At 45.5% G+C, this 22,423-nt stretch overlaps 3 protein-coding genes across 3 annotated transcripts; all 3 read right to left on the bottom strand.

Moving 5' to 3' along the window:
* Positions 1-13,475: 13,475 nt before the first annotated feature.
* Positions 13,476-14,450, bottom strand: LOC123164681 (uncharacterized). Its single transcript, XM_044582229.1, has 3 exons — positions 14,117-14,450; positions 13,932-14,007; positions 13,476-13,827 (listed from the first exon to the last, which is right to left on the bottom strand). The coding sequence occupies exons 1-3, from the start codon at positions 14,341-14,343 to the stop codon at positions 13,687-13,689; spliced, it is 444 nt and encodes a 147-aa protein (XP_044438164.1). The 5' UTR covers positions 14,344-14,450; the 3' UTR covers positions 13,476-13,686.
* Positions 14,451-16,929: 2,479 nt separating this feature from the next.
* Positions 16,930-17,896, bottom strand: LOC123164670 (uncharacterized). The gene is made up of 3 exons (XM_044582218.1): positions 17,483-17,896; positions 17,284-17,356; positions 16,930-17,169 (listed from the first exon to the last, which is right to left on the bottom strand). Exons 1-3 carry the CDS (start codon positions 17,710-17,712, stop codon positions 17,164-17,166), a joined length of 309 nt encoding a protein of 102 aa, XP_044438153.1. The 5' UTR covers positions 17,713-17,896; the 3' UTR covers positions 16,930-17,163.
* A 1,164-nt stretch (positions 17,897-19,060) lies between these two features.
* Positions 19,061-19,892, bottom strand: LOC123164661 (uncharacterized). Its single transcript, XM_044582209.1, has 2 exons — positions 19,544-19,892; positions 19,061-19,423 (listed from the first exon to the last, which is right to left on the bottom strand). The coding sequence occupies exons 1-2, from the start codon at positions 19,855-19,857 to the stop codon at positions 19,360-19,362; spliced, it is 378 nt and encodes a 125-aa protein (XP_044438144.1). The 5' UTR covers positions 19,858-19,892; the 3' UTR covers positions 19,061-19,359.
* Positions 19,893-22,423: the final 2,531 nt, after the last annotated feature.

Below are 22,423 nucleotides of genomic sequence, written 5' to 3'. Positions count from 1 at the left end.
CTCTGAATTTAGGTCAAATTCCCTGTATAAGGGCATCTATTTTCATTTTGAGAGGAGTTCAACAAGGCAGAGAGGGACGGGCTTATAAACCGGTGTGAGCGCCCTTCGGTTAGCGAGGTGGGACTAAACTCTGACCGCAACGAGGACTGACCCTTTAGTCCCGGTTTGTGGCACAAACCGGGACTAATGGTCATGGGCCAGGGGCGAGGCGCATTGGTCCCGGTTCGTGCGTGGAACCGGGACCAAAAGGTCCAGACGAACCGGGACCAGAGGCCCACGTGGCCCGGCCGGCCCCCTGGGCTCACGAACCGGGACAGTTGCCTCCTTTGGTCCCGGTTCGTGAGCGAACCGGGATTAATGGTATTACGAGGGCCGAACCAATGCCCTGTTTTCTACTAGTGGTTGTAGTCAACCTTGTTGATATTGAAATTAGTATGACCATTATCTTTTGACTCAATTTATGCTAATCCACTCACATCAGAACAATGGAGTTGTAGAGTCCACATAGTCCAGCTCCCATATCTTATCTAAGTACCCATGGTACATATGTTTGTTTTTCTTATTTTCTAGTAGAGCTTGTAGGGTAACGTCTGAATTATGATCTTTGACATATCATCATTTCCTTCATTGGAAGCTTGTAACCATTGATTAGCTAGCCTTCATATCTTCTAACTTGTCATTTTGGGCCTCTGGATAGATCATTAAAACCTAGACCAATTCCTCAAACATCGCAGAAGCATTCACTGAACCAACTATAGAACTTGGTAGCCTGCAATTTCTACACATAGCATCGAGTTGGATACTAGCACATCGAATTTTCTCACGATCTCCTATTTAAATCCGCACCTTCTTCATGTGTTTCAACGCACTATAATAGGTCTGTTGAAATTCTTTCCAATATTGTGTGATATTGGCCCTTCCGGTCCTTTTGAAGTCACCCTTCCGGTCGTCATATTGGTGCCCAATCAACATACACTTTCCGAATAAACCCAGGGTCTTTATAAACTCATGTAATACAAAATTATTAGAGGGATTTTTGTATCGCAGGCAGTTGCTTTCATTGAACCGCCTCTGATGTTCAACATTTCATGAAACTTAGTTACTTTGGGTAAAAAATGTCTCTAATGGATGCATCTAATGTCCAGCGGCTCTGCGGCTTGTGTGGAAACAATGATGGTGGCAAGATAATCGGGTCGTGGCATGTACTTCATCATTGCAACCTGGTAAGAATGATGCCATGCGCAATAGGTACTTCGGGCTATGTTGGTGCAAGGCGTGCTTCTTTCTCATGCGGGGAGCGTTGTTGAAGTCGGAGTTGCCTTGTCCTCAACGTGTTGGTTGATTGTTTGACATAGATCTGCAATGTTCTCGTGTGTTGTTTGTTCGGAGTGCTTTTGGTTGGCCATCTGTGATGGAATTGGAGTCGCTTGTTCGGGAAGAAGTGATCACAATGACACTTTGCAAGCAACCTCGACACGGTGTTTCACTGTTCGGCGATGAGTGTGCGTCTTCTGGTGGGTAGCCAGATCGACCGTGATGCTACTTCTTGTGGGTGAGTTGTAACGGTTTTTACCCGATTTGAAATTAACGGTTTTTACCTTTGTTTTTATTTACTCTTCATATTAACTTTGTCGTAGGAAAATATTTGTAAACTTCCATCAAATTTATATGAAAAATTATTAACATCACCAATAGAAAATTTTCACCATTATATTCATCATTTCTTTAACTAAACAATTAATATGGAGAGTAAAAAAACAAAGTTAGTATGTATACCTTCCATTCACACCTACAGATAGAGCAACAACATCCCTCACCCTAAAAATGGTGCCCAACAACAATCCTCACCATCAAAATGGTGCCCACCCTCCCCCTCCAATAGTGTTGGGTAACGTAGCAGAAATTCAAAATTTTCTACGCATCACCAAGATCAATCTATGGAGTAATCTAGCAACGAGGGAAGGGGAGTGAATCTACATACCCTTGTAGATCGCGATGCGGAAGCGTTGCAAGAACGCGGATGAGGGAGTCGTACTCGTTGCGATTCAGATCGCGGTTGATTCCGATCTAAGCACCGAAAGTACGGTGCCTCCGCGTTCAACACACGTACAGCCCGGTGACGTCTCCCACGCCTTGATCCAGCAAGGAGAGAGGGAGAGGTTGGGGAAGACTCCATCCAGCAGCAGCACGACGGCGTGGTGGTGATGGAGGAGCGTGGCAATCCCGCAGGGCTTCGCCAAGCACCGCGGGAGAGGAGGAGGAGGGAGAGGGGTAGGGCAGCACCAAAAGGAGACTTTCTCGTGTGTGTATGGCAGCCCAAACCTCAAGTATATATAGGGGGGGAAGGGGGCTGCGCCCCCCTTAGGGTTTCCACCCCCAAGAGGAGGCGGCCAGCCCTAGATCCCATCAAGGGGGGCGGCCAAGGGGAGGAGAGGGGGAGGCGCCTCACTAGATGGGCCCTAAGGCCCATCTGGACCTAGGGTTTGCCCCCTCCCACTCTCCCATGCGCCTTGGGCCTTGGTGGGGGGGCGCACCAGCCCACCTGGGGCTGGTCCCCTCCCACACTTGGCCCACGCAGCCTTCTGGGGCTTGTGGCCCCACTTGGTGGACCCCCGGGACCCTCCCGGTGGTCCCGGTACATTACCGATTTCACCCGAAACTTTTCCGGTGACCAAAACAGGACTTCCCATATATAAATCTTTACCTCCGGACCATTCCGGAACTCCTCGTGACGTCCGGGATCTCATCCGGGACTCCGAACAACATTCGGTAACCACGTACATACTTTCCCTATAACCCTAGCGTCATCGAACCTTAAGCGTGTAGACCCTACGGGTTCGGGAACCATGCAGACATGACCGAGACGTTCTCCGGTCAATAACCAACAGCGGGATCTGGATACCCATGTTGGCTCCCACATGTTCCACGATGATCTCATCGGATGAACCACGATGTCGGGGATTCAATCAATCCCGTATTCAATTCCCTTTGTCTAACGGTATGTTACTTGCCCGAGATTCGATCGTCGGTATCCCTATACCTTGTTCAATCTCGTTACCGGCAAGTCTCTTTACTCGTTCCGTAACTCACATCATCCCGTGATCAACTCCTTGGTCACATTGTGCACATAATGATGATGTCCTACCGAGTGGGCCCAGAGATACCTCTCCGTTTACACGGAGTGACAAATCCCAGTCTCGATTCGTGCCAACCCAACAGACACTTTCGGAGATACCCGTAGTGCACCTTTATAGCCACCCAGTTACGTTGTGACGTTTGGCACACCCAAAGCATTCCTACGGTATCCGGGAGTTGCACAATCTCATGGTCTAAGGAAGTGATACTTGACATTAGAAAAGCTCTGAGCAAACGAACTACACGATCTTGTGCTAGGCTTAGGATTGGGTCTTGTCCATCACATCATTCTCCTAATGATGTGATCCCGTTATCAACGACATCCAATGTCCATGGTCAGGAAACCGTAACCATCTATTGATCAACGAGCTAGTCAACTAGAGGCTTACTAGGGACATGGTGTTGTCTATGTATCCACACATGTATCTGAGTTTCCTATCAATACAATTCTAGCATGGATAATAAACGATTATCATGAACAAGGAAATATAATAATAACCTATTTATTATTGCCTCTAGGGCATATTTCCAACAGTCTCCCACTTGCACTAGAGTCAATAATCTAGTTCACATCACCATGTGATTAACACTGACAGGTCACATCACCATGTGACCAAACACCCATGAGTTTACTAGAGTCAACAATCTAGTTCACATCTCTATGTGATTAACACTCAATGAGTTCTGGTTTGATCATGTTATGCTTGTGAGAGAGGTTATTAGTCAACGGGTCTGAACCTTTCAGATCCGTGTGTGCTTTCTGAATATCTATGTCATCTTGTGGATGCTACCACGCGCTATTTGGAGCCATTTCAAATAATTGTTCTACTATACGAATCCGGTTTACTACTCAGAGCCATCCGGATTAGTGTCAAAGTTCGCATCGACGTAACCCTTTACGACGAACTCCTTTTCACCTCCATAATCGAGAAAATTCCTTAGTCCAGTAGATACTAAGGATAAGTTCGACCGCTGTCATGTGATCCATTCCCGGATCACTATTGTACCCCTTGACCAACTCATGGCAAGGCACACTTCATGTGCGGTACACAGCATAGCATACTGTAGAGCCTACGTCTGAAGCATAGGGGACGACCTTCGTCCTTTCTCTTTCTTCTGCTGTGGTCAGGTCTTGAGTCTCACTCAATACTCACACCTTGTAACACAGCCAAGAACTCCTTCTTTGCTGATCTATTTTGAACTCTTTCAAAATCATGTCAAGGTGTGCTGTCTTTTGAAAGTATCATCAGGCGTCTTGATCTATCTCTATGGATCTTGATGCCCAATATGTAAGTAGCTTTATCCAGGTCTTCCTTTGAAAAACTCCTTTCAAACAACCCTTTATGCTTTCCAGAAATTTTACATCATTTCGGATCAACAATATGTCATTCACATATACTTATCAGAAATGTTGTAGCGCTCCCACTCACTTTATTGTAAATACAAGTTTCTAACAAACTTTGTATAAACCCAAAAACTTTGATCACCCCATCAAAGCGTATATTCTGACTCCGAGATGCTTGCTCTAATCCATGGAAGGATCGCTGGAGCTAGCATACCTTTTAGCATCCTTAGGATCGACAAAACCTTTCTGATTGTATCACATACAACCTTTCCTTACGAAAACTGGTAAGGAAACTTGTTTTGACATCCATCTGCCAGATTTCATAAATGTAGCTAATGCTAACATGATTCCGACGGACCTAAGCATCGCTACGGATGAGAAAAACTCATCGTAGTCAACTCCTTGAACTTGTGAAAATACTCTTTGCCACAAGTCGAGCTTCATAGACGGTAACATTACCGTCCACGTCCGTCTTCTTCTCAAAGATCCATTTATCTCGGATTTCATGGTTTCTAACCATTTGTCGGAATATGGGCCCACCATCGCTTCTCCATAGCTCGTAGGTTCAGTATTGTCCAACAACATGATATCTCAGACAGGATCACGTACCACTCTGAAGTAGCACGCATCCTCGTCGTCCTACGAGGTTTGGTAGTGACTTGATCCGAAGTTTCATGATCACTATCATAATCTTCCACTTCAATTGGTATAGGTGCCACAGGAACAACTTCCTGTGCCCTGCTACACACTAGTTGAAGTGACGGTTCAATAACCTTATCAAGTCTCCACCATCCTCCCACTCAATTCTTTCGAGAGAAACTTTTCCTCGAGAAAGGACCTGTTTCTAGAAGCAATTACTTTTGCTTCCAGATCTGAAATAGGAGGTATACCCAACTGTTTTGGGTTTTCTATGAAGATGTATTTATCCGCTTTGGGTTCGAGCTTATCAGCCTGAAACTTTTTCACATAAGCTTCGCAGCCCCAAACTTTTAAGAAACGACAACTTAGGTTTCTCTAAACGGTGTCGTCTCAACGGAATTGCGTGGTGCCCCTTTTAAAGTGAATGCGGTTGTCTCTAATGCCTAACCCATAAACGATAGTGGTAATTCGATAAGAGACATCATGGTATGCACCATATCCAATAGGGTGCAGCTATGATGTCCGGACACATCATCACACTATGGTGTTCCAGGCGGTATTAATTGTGAAACACTTTCCACAATGTCTTAATTGTGTGCCAAACTCGTAACTCAGATACTCATCTCTATGATCATATCACAGACATTTTATCCTCTTGTCACGACGATCTTCAACTTCACTCTGAAATTACTTGAACCTTTCAATAATTCAGACTTGTGTTTCATCAAGTAAATATTCTCAGCATCTACTCAAATCATCTGTGAAGTAAGAACATAATGATATCCACTGCATGCCTCAGCACTCATTGGACTGCATACATCAAAATGTATTACTTCCAATAAGTTGCTCTCTTGTTCCATCTTACTGAAAACGAGGACTTTCAGTCATCTTGCCCATGTGGTATGATTTGCATGTCTCAAGTGATTCATAATCAAGTGAGTCTAAATGATCCATCTGCATGGAGTTTCTTCATGCATATATACCAATAGACATGGTTCGCATGTCTCAATCTTTTCAAAAATGAGTGAGTCCAAAGATCCATCCACATGGAGCTTCCTCATGCGTTCTATACCAATATGACTCAAGTGGCAGTGCCACAAGTATGTGGTACTATCATTACTATCATATATCCTTTTTGGCATGAACATGTGTATCACTACGATCGAGATTCATTTTAGGTGCAAGACCATTGAAGGTATTATTCAAATAAACAGAGTAACCATTATTCTCCTTAAATGAATAACCGTATTGCGATAAACATAATCCAATCATGCTCGACGCAAACACCAAATCTCGATAGTAGAGGGAGCATGCGATGCTTGATCACATCAACCTTGGAAACACTTCCAACACATATCGTCATCTCACCTTTAGCTAGTCTCCGTTTATTCCGCAGCTTTTATTTCGAGTTACTAACACTTAGCAACCGAACCGGTATCTAATACCCTGGTGCTGCTGGGAGTACTAGTAAAGTACACATTCATATGACGTATATCCAATATACTTCTGTCGACCTTGCCTGCCTTCTCATCTACCAAGTATCTAGGGTAGTATTGCTTCAGTGACCGTTCCTCTTATTACAGAAGCACTTAGTCTCGGGTTTGGGTTCAACCTTGGGATTCTTCACTAGAGCAGCAAACGACTTGTTGTTTCATGAAGTATCCCTTTTGCCCTTGCCCTTCTTAAACTAGTGGTTTTACTAACCATCAACAATTGATGCTCCTTCTTGATTTCTACTCTCGCGGTGTCAGACATCGCGAATAGCTCAAGGATCATCATAACTATCCTTGATATGTTATAGTTCATTACGAAGCTCTACTAGCTTAGTGGCAGTGACTATGGAGAACTATCACTATCTCATCTGGGAGATTAACTCCCACTCGATTCAAGTGATTGTGGCACTCAGACAATCTGAGCACACGCTCAACGATTGAGCTTTTCTCCCTTAGTTTGCAGGCTTAAGAAACTTGTCAGAGGTCTCATACCTCTTGACATGGGCACTAGTCTGAAATCCCAATTTCAGTCTTCGGAACATCTCATATGTTCTGCGACGTTTCAAAAACGTCTCTTGTGCCACAATTCTAAACCGTTAGCATTACGCATTGAACTATCACGTAGTCATCAAAACGTGTATGTCAGATGTTTCGTAACATCTACAAACGACGCTGAGGTTCAGCACACCGAGCGGTGCATTAAGGACATAAGCCTTCTGTGCAGCAATGAGGACAATCCTCAGTTACGGACCCAGTCCGCATAATTGCTACTACCAACTTTCAACTAAATTTTCTCTAGGAACATATCTAAACCAGTAGAACTTAAAGCGCAAGACATAATTCGCAAAGACCTTTTGACTATGTTCATGATAATGAAGTTCGTCTGATTAATGAACTCCCACTCAGATAGACATCCCTCTAGTCATCTAAGTGATACATGATCCGAGTCAAACTAGGCCGTGTCCGATCATCACGTGAGACGGACTAGTCATCATCGGTGAACATCTCCATGTTGATCGTATCTGCTATACGACTCATGTTCGACCTTTCGGTCTCTTGTGTTCCGAGGCCATGTCTGTACATGCTAGGCTCGTCAAGTCAACCTAAGTGTATTGCGTGTGTGCCGAGGCCATGTCTGTACATGCTAGGCTCGTCAACACCCGTTGTATTCGAACGTAAGAATCTATCACACCCGATCATCACGTGGTGCTTCGAAACGACGAACCTTCGCAACGGTGCACAGTTAGGGTGAACACTTTCTTGAAATTTTAGTGAGGGATCATCTTACTTACTACCGTCGTTCTAAGCAAATAAGATGCATAACATGATAAACATCACATGCAATCAAATAGTGACATGATATGGCCAATATCATTTTGCTCCTTTGATCTCCATCTTCGGGGCACCATGATCATCTTTGTCACCGGCATGACACCATGATCTCCATCATCATGATCTCCATCATTGTGTCTTCTTGAAGTTGTCACGCCAACGGTTACTTCTACTTCTATGGCTAACGCGCTTAGCAATAAAGTAAAGTAACTTACATGGCGTTATTCAATGACACGCAGGTCATACAAAAAATAAAGACAACTCCTATGGCTCCTGCCGGTTGTCATACTCATCGACATGCAAGTCGTGATCCCTATTACAAGAATATGATCAATCTCATACATCACATATATCATTCATCATATCTTCTGGCCATATCACATCACATAGCACTTGCTGCAAAAACAAGTTAGACGTCCTCTAATTGTTGTTGCAAGTTTTTACGTGGTTTGTATAGGTTTCTAGCAAGAACGTTTCTTACCTACGTAAGACCACAACGTGATATGCCAATTTCTATTTACCCTTCATAAGGACCCTTTTCATCGAATCCGTTCCGACTAAAGTGGGAGAGACAGACACCCGCTAGCCACCTTATGCAACTAGTGCATGTCAGTCGGTGGAACCTGTCTCACGTAAGCGTACGTGTAAGGTCGGTCCGGGCCGCTTCATCCCACAATGCCGCCGAAACAAGATAAGACTAGTAGCGGCAAGAAGAATTGACAACATCGACGCCCACAACTTCTTTGTGTTCTACTCGTGCATAGAAACTACGCATAGACCTAGCTCATGATGCCACTGTTGGGAACGTAGCAGAAATTCAAAATTTTCTACGCATCACCAAGATCAATCTATGGAGTAATCTAGCAACGAGGGGAAGGGGAGTGAATCTACATACCCTTGTAGATCGCGATGCGGAAGCGTTGCAAGAACGCGGATGAGGGAGTCGTACTCGTAGCGATTCAGATCGCGGTTGATTCCGATCTAAGCACCGAAAGTACGGTGCCTCCGCGTTCAACACACGTGCAGCCCGGTGACGTCTCCCACGCCTTGATCCAGCAAGGAGAGAGGGAGAGGTTGGGGAAGACTCCATCCAGCAGCAGCACGACGGCGTGGTGGTGATGGAGGAGCGTGGCAATCCCGCAGGGCTTCGCCAAGCACCGCGGGAGAGGAGGAGGAGGGAGAGGGGTAGGGCAGCACCAAAAGGAGACTTTCTCGTGTGTGTATGGCAGCCCAAACCTCAAGTATATATAGGGGGGAAGGGGGCTGCGCCCCCCTTAGGGTTTCCACCCCCAAGAGGAGGCGGCCAGCCCTAGATCCCATCAAGGGGGGCGGCCAAGGGGAGGAGAGGGGGAGGCGCCCCACTAGATGGGCCCTAAGGCCCATCTGGACCTAGGGTTTGCCCCCTCCCACTCTCCCATGCGCCTTGGGCCTTGGTGGGGGGGGCGCACCAGCCCACCTGGGGCTGGTCCCCTCCCACACTTGGCCCACGCAGCCTTCTGGGGCTTGTGGCCCCACTTGGTGGACCCCCGGGACCCTCCCGGTGGTCCCGGTACATTACCGATTTCACCCGAAACTTTTCCGGTGACCAAAACAGGACTTCCCATATATAAATCTTTACCTCCGGACCATTCCGGAACTCCTCGTGACGTCCGGGATCTCATCCGGGACTCCGAACAACATTCGGTAACCACGTACATACTTTCCCTATAACCCTAGCGTCATCGAACCTTAAGCGTGTAGACCCTACGGGTTCGGGAACCATGCAGACATGACCGAGACGTTCTCCGGTCAATAACCAACAGCGGGATCTGGATACCCATGTTGGCTCCCACATGTTCCACGATGATCTCATCGGATGAACCACGATGTCGGGGATTCAATCAATCCCGTATTCAATTCCCTTTGTCTAACGGTATGTTACTTGCCCGAGATTCGATCGTCGGTATCCCTATACCTTGTTCAATCTCGTTACCGGCAAGTCTCTTTACTCGTTCCGTAACTCACATCATCCCGTGATCAACTCCTTGGTCACATTGTGCACATAATGATGATGTCCTACCGAGTGGGCCCAGAGATACCTCTCCGTTTACACGGAGTGACAAATCCCAGTCTCGATTCGTGCCAACCCAACAGACACTTTCGGAGATACCCGTAGTGCACCTTTATAGCCACCCAGTTACGTTGTGACGTTTGGCACACCCAAAGCATTCCTACGGTATCCGGGAGTTGCACAATCTCATGGTCTAAGGAAGTGATACTTGACATTAGAAAAGCTCTGAGCAAACGAACTACACGATCTTGTGCTAGGCTTAGGATTGGGTCTTGTCCATCACATCATTCTCCTAATGATGTGATCCCGTTATCAACGACATCCAATGTCCATGGTCAGGAAACCGTAACCATCTATTGATCAACGAGCTAGTCAACTAGAGGCTTACTAGGGACATGGTGTTGTCTATGTATCCACACATGTATCTGAGTTTCCTATCAATACAATTCTAGCATGGATAATAAACGATTATCATGAACAAGGAAATATAATAATAACCTATTTATTATTGCCTCTAGGGCATATTTCCAACAAATAGGTGCCCAGCAACAACTCACCAACTCAAAATTGTGACGAACGCATCACTTCCCACTTATATTGTTGCACAACGAATGGACACTTTCCCAGTGAATTAACTCTTGGTATACGAAATTGGTTATATACTGCTACCAAATTATTGGAGGCAGTTTAGATGTGGCAGGCGATGGGACGCAACCTTCACTGGGACCGACAACACCTCGCACCCCATGCTTGACCGTTCCAGGCTCAATTCGGGTGGGTACATTGCTCTCCATGCGGGGACCAAACCGGACTGGGCCTTTCACGATGACATCACTCAAAGATTCAATACGCTTGGTCTCACTGAAACTGGCTCTCCGAAAGTGGGTCATCTTCAACGACAAACCTAGATCAAGAGGTTGGACGCCTCGCGTGGCTTGCTCCGGCTTCCCTCTCAAGCTTCCAAGCACTGTAGATCATGCCTTTCTCCTGCCTCGCGGCAAAGCCGACACTCAATATTTTCCTTTCACCAATCCTCGGTAGCCCTTCAGGACCTGGCCAAACAGCCCAAGATGGCGTGTAAGGTTTCAGTTCAACCCAGACACAATCGAGCTTTTGACAAGCTCAGGTGCTACGAACGCTGCCATGTACCGGGGGTACATCGCAAGGCAGGAAGTCAACCCACAAGGTCGGCCTCGGGACCCAACATGCCGTAACTTCACCCAGGCCCTATACCCTCTCGCGGGCCTGGTCTAGAAGCATCCACCAACTGGGTATGCAATATGATCCCGAAGATTACGGCGGCCTCCCAAGTCAATCATAAACGACTAGGACTCACGTAAACCCTAAGCCTCGTCCCCCTTTTATAAGGTGAAGCCAGGGCTAGCTCATAGCATCCAATCTGTAGTCTCGATGAACTTATGATATGCCATTATAACCCCCTCATACGAGGCATTTATATCATCAATCAATCAAGCGGGAGTATGATATTACCTTCACTGTGTGGCTTCCCGTCTGTACTTTCAGCTACGCGTGACACCCTATCGAGACTACTTCCAGTATCATGCATTGACATAGTTCAACTCGAAATCATACATAGCTCAATTCAAAATCATGCAGTGCAAAAAAAATGTGCATACACATTTTAATTCAAAACCATAGAATGCAAATATTAAATCTTACACAATTCAACTCAAAATAACGAAACCTTACAAGACATGCATATTAGACAATTACGTCATGATGGTGATAATCCCAAAGGTAAGGCTTCGATAGTACTTCGCCGCCCTCTTTTATTGGTCCAGGCACGATATGGACAATATCGTCAACTCGATTATAATCGTCCTCATCGATTATACCTTCTATGGAAAGGATACTTCAATTTAGTGCATTAGCACGTGTCAATTTTCTATTCTCGCGTGGTCGATGTAGAAGACTTGATGAACAAATTGATCAAAAATGATTGGATCATTCTTGTAGGAAACCTTGTTGATTAGTATGACCATTATCTTTACAACTGACTCAATTTTTGCTAATCCATCCATATAGTCCAGCTCCCATATGTTATCTATGTACACGTAGTATATATGTTTGTTTTTCTTATTTCCTAGCTGAGCTTGTAGGGTAACGCTTGAATTCTGAGTCTGTGACCTATCATCATTTCTTTCATAGCAAGCTTGTAACCCTGGGTATTCATGACTTGGAGGTTAAAAATACCGCCCTCATCGGTAAGTGGTTGTTTAGAGTGTTGAAGGAAAATGGTGTATGGCAAACCCTCCTAAATATGTGGGCTCAAAGGCAGTATCCCAAGTATATTGGAAGTCTGAGGACTCATACTTTGTCTATTAAGTATATATTGGAAGCCTGAACCCAAGGTTTATTCAAAAATCACTATTAATTTCGTCTAACCTATCATTTTGGGCCTCTGGATAGATCATTAAGATCTGGATCAATTCCTCGAACATCAAAGAAGCGTTCACTGAACCAATTATAGAACTTTATAGCGCGCAATTTCTCCACATAACTTTGTGTTGGATACTAGCACGTCGAATTTTCTCGTGTTCTCCTCTTTTAATCCCCACCTTCTTCATGTGTTTCAACGTGGTATAATAGGTATGTCGATATTCTTTCCAATAACGTGGTATAATAGGTTTGTCGATATTCTCAGGGCGACGAGCAGCGCCGACGGTGTGTAGTGCGTAGATAAGTGCCCATTACCTATTTGTTGAAATGTCCGGGAGAAAAAGAAAAAATGGAAAATAGATGAACACTCGAGTCATTGACAGGCGGGACCCTCGTCCAACTCAGCAAATTGTTCACATAAGCACACCACATCAGCCCGGCAGGCGGGCCTCACCTGTCGGTTTCGCTGTTTTTGCAACTAAATTCCAGAATCAGTGCTTCGCGTTACACATTAGGCGCATTCCTGGTGGTTATTTGTGCCCTGGCTTGAATGTGGTACCAAGTTGTTACCCTAGCCCCAAGTGTGGTGGTTTCGAGTAAATAACTCGCTTCTTTCTCCTGTGGGGATAGTTGTTGAAGTCGGAGTTGCCTAATCCTCAACGTGTTTGGCTGATTGTTTGGCATAGTTCTACAACGTTTTCGTGTGTTGTTTCTTCGGAGTGCTTTTGGTCCGTCGTCTTTGGTGGAGTTGGAGTCGCTTGTTCGGGAAGAAGTGATCACAATGACACTTTGCAAGCAACCTCGACGGTGTTCCACTGTTCGGCGATCAGTGTGGGTCTTCTGGTGGGTAGCTAGATCGGCCGTGATGCTACGTCTTGCAGGTGAGTTGTAACGGTTTTTACCTGATTTCAAATAAACCGGACAACTCTCTCCTATGTTTTTAATGAATCTATTCCTAAGGTCTGACTTAAGAAAAATTAACTGTAAATAATAAGCCGACACTTTCGTTCATGGTGTTATTAGGTGCGTACAACACAATAAAGATCTTCCACTTCACAGAAATTGATCAGAAATACATAAATAGAAGAACAAGAAGATGTTTTCTTTCTTCAACACGGAAGATATGTTAAGCTACATAATCCAAGGTACACGAGATAACTGAAGGCAGATGTACTAAAGCACCCTGCACAGTGCACGCCACCACATCACTACAGCCTAAATAATGATCCATAGGATACGCTTCCCGAATGGGCACTCCACAGACTGAATGCAGAAGATTTCTTCACCCAATGTCAGTAGACCGATTGATTGTTCGCACGAGCGAAGGAGCTCCTTGCAGAGACAATACTACGATAATAAAGTAAATCGCGCCTAATTTTCCCTGAGACCAATTCAAAGAGAACGTCCATCCACTGACTGGGCATGTTGTAGGCCTACAAGCCAGAAACAAGGTGGCAAATGTGAGCAGTTTGCATTGCGTTCTGAGTTCTGAGAAATGAACCGATGGGTAGATAGGGAGGGGCAAAATGTACGATACCTCGGATGGAGACGCCTCCTCATCTCGTATCTTCTCCAGGCTCCTCACAAGATATTTTGCGGCGGAACCGAGCTGGCTGGAGATCAACCGCAAGATTAGCTAGAATTAAAATCAAGGTAAATCACGCGGCGGCTCGTCGGAGTCGGGGAGAGAGAGAGAGAGAGAGAGAGAGAGAGAGAGCATACGGCTCGTGGTCGTCGCAGTCGACATGGACGTGGCTGTCGTGCACCCCGTCCTCGCGGACGTAGTGCGTTGAGATCGTGATCATCTCCCCCGGTGGCGAGTCGGCAGGCGGGAACTGGACGGTCATGGTCACCTTCTTGCCGACCTTCCCACTGGACGGAGCGGCAGCCACAAGGCCGGTGATGATGAGCAAAAAGAAGAAGACGGAGAGGAGGGCCAGCCGAGCCATGGCAGACTTCGGGCTGAGGAGTGCACAGAACCTACTGCTTGCTACTTCAACTGGGTGAACGAAATGTGGCCGGCCAAGCACGCATATATGGTGGACAGGTAAGAGAAGAGCTGTGTGAACTGCTGCGAGTTACGTACTGTTGCCAGTATGGTTTTAGAGACACTGGTGTTCTTTTATTTCTTTCTTTTTTTCGAAAATGGGATAACCCCGGCCGGCCTCTGTCTTAACCCTGGAAAAAAAAAAAGACGAATGGATTAGCTAGGTTTCTAATGTACAAGAGCTGAGTTCTTGTTTCTGAGTGTAACTCTGCGTGGGCACTCACGCAGTGTGTGCCACTCAACTGTCAATCTGATCTCCTCGGCCGTAGTGTCAGTGCGTACTTGCTAGTGCTAGTTCAACGTGGGTGCAGTGTGTGCTACTCCCTCCGTTCCAAAATACTTGTCGTGGTTTTAGTTCAAATTTGTAAACTAAAACCACGATAAGTATTTTGGAACGGAGGGAGTACTTGCTAGTGCTAGTTCAACGTGGGTGTCATCAGCTTATGATCATGGAGCCGTTTGCCTCAACTGTCTGAAAAGTTGACAGTTTGACGCTGCAAGCTTGTCGATTTTCTTTCTGGAAAGTGTGTGTTGAATAAATGCATGTGCTTTCTGTTTGCGCATCGGCAGTACACTTGAAAGTCGACACAGACCTGTTGTTTCACAGCAAAAGGCAGTTTGTAGATATTGCTCACTTTTTTTTGTTTGCTGTAAGCCAGTCCTCCCTCTCCTTTTTCCTCTACACCTCCCCTTTGTTCATATTTCATGAAACCCACTAATTTAATTTACACGACAATGAAGTTCGATATGCCTAACATAAAATGCATGCACGAGTCATGCATGTCATTTGTGATCTGAACGTCGTTTACGATTCATGTCCTTTCGAAAGGTTTTGGAGTGTCATGTATAAATGATGTTTAAGCAGACATACATGCATGATCCAAAACCCCATACAGCTTGTACAGACCGATCATGCACGAGTCACCGGTGCTACTTCATCTTTAGTGTGATCGATCAACTCATGCATGCATGGAGCGTCTGCCTCCCTCCGTCCGAAAATACTTGTCATTGAAATGGATGTATCTAGAACAGGGAGTAATACCGTCTATGAGACGGTTGTTGGTGGTCAGGTTCTCGTTTCTTGGTCAAAGTGTGTGTTGAACGCATGTGGCTTCTGTTTGCTCATCGGTACAAAGTTGAAACAGAGTTTCTTTGTTTCATGCTAAAATGGGTTGTTCATTATTTTCAATAACCAAATGATTTTTTTTTCTTTTAATAAATAGGGGTTTTCCCGCCCCACTTTTATTAAAGAGAGGCAGGCAGGCAGGTAAAACATCATTATACATCGCTTGATAATGCTAGCCTGGTCCTGAACATCGAGGCAAAGAACCATCCGTTATTCAGTAGCTTGCTAGTGGCCTGGTTCTCGCTTCTCACTTAAAGTGTGTGTTAAATGCATATGGCTTCTGTTTGCTTGTCGGTACAAAGTTGAAACAGATCCTTTGTTCCACGCTAAAAAGGTTGTTTATTCATATATTCTATAACCAAATGAATTTTGATTTTGCTAAATCTTAGTCGGCTAAGTTTCCAAGTGGTGTGAATCGAATTTTGATGGGAGAGGAGCGAAGCCCCAACGCTGAGATGGGGGGCGCCGCGCTGAGTGGTAGCGAGGCGAGGGGACGGTAGCTAGAAAGTCCAAGACGGAAGCAAGTCAGAGCTGGCGGTGATGCGTCTCACCACAACTTCCAAGGCGGAGCGAGCTTGACGCTTGACGGGTGCAAGTGGGCAGCCTTTTCGTTTTGACCCCTGACTGGATTAAACGGACCCCGAGATGGAGACGGGGACACCACGGCGAGGCATGTATAGAAGCTTGCCGGAGGCGAGGCAGGGTGGAGGCGAGATGCCACGTTGATGTGTTGTAATAGTTTCTACCTGGTTTTCCACAAATTAACCAGACATCTCTTTTCTATTTTGTTTAACAAAACGAGTCCTAAGGTCCGACTTAAAAAAAGATATGTGCATATAAGTTGACTTTGTCTTGATAGCATTACCAGCGATCGTAAGAGGCGTTATTAGCTAATGTACGAGGTCATCTTTCAGGCATCTGTATGGGTCTATACGTGGTCGTTACTCAACCATGCTGAAGTAAGGGAGCATATGGCGTACGGGTGCAACCGTTGAGATACGGTAGCACGGGATACTTACAATCGATTTGGATGACGTTCCAACAATAAGATAGGTGTCTATTGTTATCTAGTCCTTTTTTCGCTGGTTGTGGCAGCTTTTTTTTTTCATTTTATTCAGCTTTGCTTGAGAACTTGGATTGAACTACGTACTTTGGTGCTACTTTGTTCAATAAAATCCTTCTTTTCAAAACAAGCTAATGTATCCCCCTGTTTTCTATCTCAATCAGTTCCTCACTTGTATCCCTCTTTGTTTCTTACATTTTTTATATCCTTCCCATCTGTATTTGATTATATTTGTGCAGCTATGCTCTATTTAATCTGTTAATACTAAAGCACAATAGAGATCCTCGACTTGACGAAAATTGAGCAGAAGAAAAACAAATAGATGACGGAATCCAAGATACACAGCCTAAATAGTAGGCCACCCGATACGCTCCCCGAATGAGCACAACAACAAAATAAAAAGTGCCTAATGTATTATCTCAGAGACGAAAGAAAAGAAGAGCTCCATCACCAATCTCCACTGACTGGGCATGCAACCACCACTGAGCATGCAGTGAGCCCCGTGAAAGCTCACTCACGTCACGTACGTGCTTCTACAGCTGAGAAACAATTAGGCAAAGGTCAGTAGCTTACATTTGCGTTCTGAAAGCTTACATTTGCGTTCTGAAATCTGAAACAACGGATGAGATAGGGAGGGGCAAAATGTTCGTTACCTCGGATAGAGAGGCCTGCGGATCTCCTACCTTCTCCAGGGCCGACACAAGGTTTTTCGTGGCGAAAATGATGCTGAAGAAGTGAAGATCGATCGCAAGCTTAGCCAGAAATATATGAAATCAAGCAAACTAAACCACACGGCTGGCTCGAGTGTGTGCTTTGTGACGATGAGTTGGAGAGTGAGAGAAAGAGGCATACGGTTCGTAGTCGTCGCCGTCGAGATGGAAGTGGCTGTCGCCGACCCCGCCCTCGCCGATGAGGTGCGTCGAGATCGTGACCTTCTCCCCCGAGTCGGCAGCCGGATACCGCACCGTCATGATCACCTTCTTCCCGACCTTCTTCCCTCCAGACGGATCGGCAGCCACGAGGCCGGTGAGGAGCAGGAAGAAGAAGACGGAGAGGACGGTGAGCTGGTAGAGCCGAGCCATGGCACACTACAGAGGAATGCACACAAGCTGCTTCTTGCAACTTCAACTGCGTGAACTAACTGTGGCCGGCCAAGCGAACGAGAGAAGCATATATGGACCGGATAGGTAAGAGCAGAGCCGCGTGAGCTGCGTGACCTACCGCGGATGCATAGTTCCCACTACCATTGTGGGTTTCAGGGAGGGACGTTGGTGTTCTACCGTGGATCCCAATTGTGATTTTAGGGCTCTTGTTGCTGGGTGTAACTTTGTATGACCAGCCACGCAGTGCGCGCCACTCAACTGCCAAACAAATGCCAGCAGCGCATGTGCCCAAAAAGATTTACCAGCAGCAGCAGTAGTGTTGCAGGCCGTAGGGCGTGATCATGCATGTACCAGCTGCTACCAGCTCTTGCAAGTTCAACGTGGGTGTCATCAGCAGCAGCTTATGATCATGTCATGGAGCCGTTCGCCTCAGCTGACAGTTTGACTCCAGTGTGTGTTGAATCAATGCATGTGGTTTCGGTTTGCTTGCTCAGTCAGTAGTTGGAACTTGGAAGTTAAAACAGACGTTTTGTACCCTTGTTTCATCACAATACAAAGCTCTCTTTGGGGGGAATCATTGTAAAAGGCTGTCCGTAGATATTTGTAGCATTATATAGTTAAATTTGCACTCCCTCCGCTCACTCATGTGAGATGTTTTGAATATTTTAATATGGGCTACATGCAGGCTGAAATAAGTAAACAAATACAGTAAAATATGTCTATATAATCTAATTTTGAAAATAAATAAATAATTTGGAACGGATGGAGTACCAATATGACGCGGGATTCAACTACTTCGTGAATTGCGAGGCAAACCGAGTGTTGGGCGTGGCAGAGGAGTGCCCCCGCACTTACTTGCCCCTGTGAATTTCCATAGTAATCTGCACATTGTTTACGAATCATTGGTGATGTCATGAGAAGTACCACCACCTGAAGTGTGTGTTGAATGCATGTGGCTTGTAGTTGCTCGTCAGAGTACTCGGTACGAAGTTCAAACAGATTATTTGTTTCACAGTAAACGGGTTGTACTGGATTTTCACAGCGCATAAAATTCTTTACTCACTCATTATTTTTATTTTATTTATGGACCTCTATCATGTTTTCCTTTTTCTTTTGCTGCATGTACAATTGTCTTTGTTGTGTACTACCTCCCTCCCATAAAACTTGACATTCTAATATTCAAATTTTGTCCCACAAAACATTTCATTATCGCTCTTTATTACATGATTTCACATTTGCTTTGCTAGGATCAACATTCTAGAATTAATAGGAGATCTTTCTAAATAACCAAATAGATTTTTACAGGAATTTGCAGGAGAGATCTGCCATTTATATTAGGCAACAAACAAGTACAATTGCAAATGGAGACCACGCCACACTGCATAATAAACCACAATCACTGCAACTACTAGATGATGATGAATTCGATAATATCTCCGAGGACAAACACTACTGGCCGCGACGCCATAACAAGCTACAAAAACAGATTAGAAAAAAAAAACAAGCTACTAAAACAGGCTAGTGATACACGACAGCCACTCCTTGCTGCCATCCTCCATTGTCAATTCCGTTCATCGACAAGGACACGAGGTCATCCATGGCCTCGCCCATTAGGCACCAATGCTCCTAAAGATCATCGTTCGCCTTGGACGTGTGAGCTCGAGAGTGGAAGGCATCCACAACGATTCTCCTGCACCCCAGAAGCGAAATTTAATAAGCATGGTGGGTGGTAGCAAGCAAGCAGCGCAAGTAGAGCAAAGTTCAATAGTATGTGGACATGGATGTGAGGACGGAGGAGGATGCAACATACGGATGGTCGTCGCCAAACTCGATGCGGCCGTCGTAGCCGGCTCGGCCGCCGGTTTTCTCCGCGCCGCGGGCTGACATGCGGTTCAGAAACGCCGACTCCTCGTCGGTGGCCAGCCGGATCCTGAAGCCTTCGCCGGATCCTTGAGCCTGGTGCTTCTTCGCCCAGCGGTCCAGCCACTGCGACTGCTCCTTGGTTGGGTACCGCACGCGGATCCTGATGCCTCCTTCCTCTTGATCAGCGGCTGCTGCCGAGGTGGCGGCGGCGAGGCTAGCTAGCAGCAGGAGGGAGATGGGAACGAAAGATAGGCGTGCCATCTCGCTTCTTTGATGAGAGACTGATCTTGCGGAGAGATGTTCTGTTTTTAGACTGAAGTGTGACCTGGCCTGGATGGTCTATATATGGACGATGGTGCAATGCTTAGTGTTGCACTGCTACTACAGTTTAATGAGTCGTGTTGGTAATAAGATTTGTACATTTACCCGAGACAGTATAAAGGAAGGACTTCGTTACAGATATGATGTCAGATTTTTCGATGCAAACTTTTTCATGGCAAATTATGTTGTTAGAGGATGACAAATTTAGTTGGCAAACATTACAAATTCGCCTCAGCTTATTTTTGTATTAGAAAATTGCCGTTCTTGCAAAATAAATTTGCCGTCATCACGCCAGTATAATTGCCATAAAAACATCCAATTTGGCATGCCTAGAAATCTGATGTCAGATTTTTAGTGTTTCCATGAAAATTTAGGGACATCTATTTATCAGATGCTTTAAAAAAATTGAAAATTTTTGAGCCACTGGATAGGAATCCCACAGCTGCCGTAGACGCCTTGCCACCCCACCCTACCCAAGGCGCATGGGTTATTGGCCATCCCTCAAAGCCATGCCAGTCTCCGGAGCCGAGGCCGGCCCCAGCGATCGCATCCCGTCTTGCCCCTAAACCATCAACCCTGTTCCTCCCCTCCAGTGGCGACATCATGATGAGTCATCTTGTCCCCGCCTCCAATGAGGTCCTGCCGAGCCTTGTTGGGGAGACCACAGCCACTCTGGCCTCCCATCTTGATCTCGGGCTACACCTTCTTCTTCGTCCAAACCGGTTGACGTGAGGTAAACTTTCCAGACAATTGGGATTTAGCCATTTTTAACTTAGAACATGCTAAAAATATGAGGGTATTTTAAAATTTATTAGTAGTTCTAGCTTGGTGTGGTGACCAAATCACAAATTTGAACTTTCTAGGAAAGTTTAGTACGAACGACCCTATTCATAAGTTTAACCCGATCTAACCCTTTTCGGAATGCTACACGCCATGGCATCTCATTTGAACCGTGCAACTCTATGGACAACGGTGTTTCCCCTGGCATACTCGGTCAGTCCCCCCTTACTGGGTTGGCGTAGCTGAGTATAAACACAATGGGGACCGGCACTTCGGATCCCGTCAGGAATGCCAAAGTCCATTTGTGTTGCCCTGTGAAGGAGTAAGTGACCGCAAGGCCAATGGGTGGGCCTCCCACTGACCCACTCACCCCTCCTTTCTTCCTCCCTCTTTCACACCCAAGTTGCAACCCCCTCCCCCCCTCTCTCTCTCCCACTAAAATCTCTTTCAAATGTATTCAAATCGATGACATTTATCGTGCATTCGGTCCCTTTTTCATCTGTTAGAGGTAACTTCTCACATCTCCCACGATTTGGTTGGATGAAATTCATTTGTTTGGTGGCATTGGTAAAGTGTGCCAAAATTCTAGTTTTGTCGATTTCTCCCATATCCTCTCTTGAAGTGGTGACACAATGGTCAGTATGATGTTTGTGATTTTGAGTAAGCACTAGGATAGTCATATATTTTGGTTTGTGTTAGAGGGGGAATAGATGTAGTGACATGACCTATTTTAGATTGTTTATTCCTTGATGCCATATTCTTTCAATGTGCCTTAAATATTATGCGGTAGATTTTTCATTGATGCATTAATTTTCTTGCCATTGTTTTTAGATAGCGAGAATCGTTAATGCTCATCACATGGACAATTTGGCATTTTTGAGTAACAATGCCGAGATTGTTGACAACGAGGAGAAAGTCATGGTATTTGTGACAAGTCCTAGTCATGATGATGGTGTGGAAAGAGCAATGAATGTATAGAATTGGATGGACCCGAGTCAGAAAGTCGTTCAAGCCATTATTTGTAATACTTCCTATTTCGTTCTCCTCATTTAAAACCATTATATATGTTGTCCACCCGGACTACACTTGAATTTATGGGCCCTTTGGCCTTTGGGCAAAACATGATTAGGCCTAAATTAAATTCTACATATGGTGAGTAAGTCAAGGGTGTGGAGAGCATGTGAATTTTAGCCCCAGGTTACTAAGAGCATCTACAACTGGACCCCTCAAACCCTCCCCAAACATCCGGGCAGACAGCATGGTCACTACCATGACTGAAAAACTCGTTCAACTGAACCCCTCATAGCCATCCCATACACTCAATTTGTCCGGCACCCCTCAACACTACAAAAAAAATACACTTCCGTGATGATACGTGTTTGTCACAGTAGGTCGCGTTTTCTGTCATGCATGTACATCCATGACAAATTTATGACAGAATCAAGATAGTCATACCTGTGCTGTCATAGAAGTGTTCCATGACATTGCCAAAATTATCATCACGGAAGTGTCCACTTCCATGACGATAAATCGCGCGTCACAGAAGTGCTTTCGTCAAGGGTGACCGACACGTGGCATCCACCGTAACGGAACGCCGCTAAGCTATCGGGTCGGGTTTTGGATCCGATAACCCGTTAACAGCCCCGACCAATGGGGATTTTCCACGTGTAAAATCATCATTGGCTGGAGGAAACACGTGTCGGCTCATCGTTGGGACAGATGTCAT

This window comes from Triticum aestivum, chromosome 1D (genome assembly GCF_018294505.1).
Source record: "Triticum aestivum cultivar Chinese Spring chromosome 1D, IWGSC CS RefSeq v2.1, whole genome shotgun sequence".
Lineage (NCBI taxonomy): Eukaryota > Viridiplantae > Streptophyta > Magnoliopsida > Poales > Poaceae > Triticum > Triticum aestivum.
The sequence above is the reverse complement of the archived record's forward strand: the minus strand, read 5'-3'. Positions and strand labels throughout refer to the sequence as shown.

Coding starts and splice junctions, on each gene's coding strand:
- LOC123164681 (XM_044582229.1), bottom strand. CDS start 14,343: ATGGCTCGGCTGGCCCTCCTCTCCGTCTTCTTCTTTTTGCTCATCATC. Junction 14,008..14,116: donor GACTGCGACGACCACGAGCC/GTATGCTCTCTC, acceptor GTTGATCTCCAG/CCAGCTCGGTTCCGCCGCAA. Junction 13,828..13,931: donor AGGAGGCGTCTCCATCCGAG/GTATCGTACATT, acceptor TCTGGCTTGTAG/GCCTACAACATGCCCAGTCA.
- LOC123164670 (XM_044582218.1), bottom strand. CDS start 17,712: ATGGCTCGGCTCTACCAGCTCACCGTCCTCTCCGTCTTCTTCTTCCTG. Junction 17,357..17,482: donor GACGGCGACGACTACGAACC/GTATGCCTCTTT, acceptor TCACTTCTTCAG/CATCATTTTCGCCACGAAAA.
- LOC123164661 (XM_044582209.1), bottom strand. CDS start 19,857: ATGGCACGCCTATCTTTCGTTCCCATCTCCCTCCTGCTGCTAGCTAGC. Junction 19,424..19,543: donor GAGTTTGGCGACGACCATCC/GTATGTTGCATC, acceptor TCTGGGGTGCAG/GAGAATCGTTGTGGATGCCT.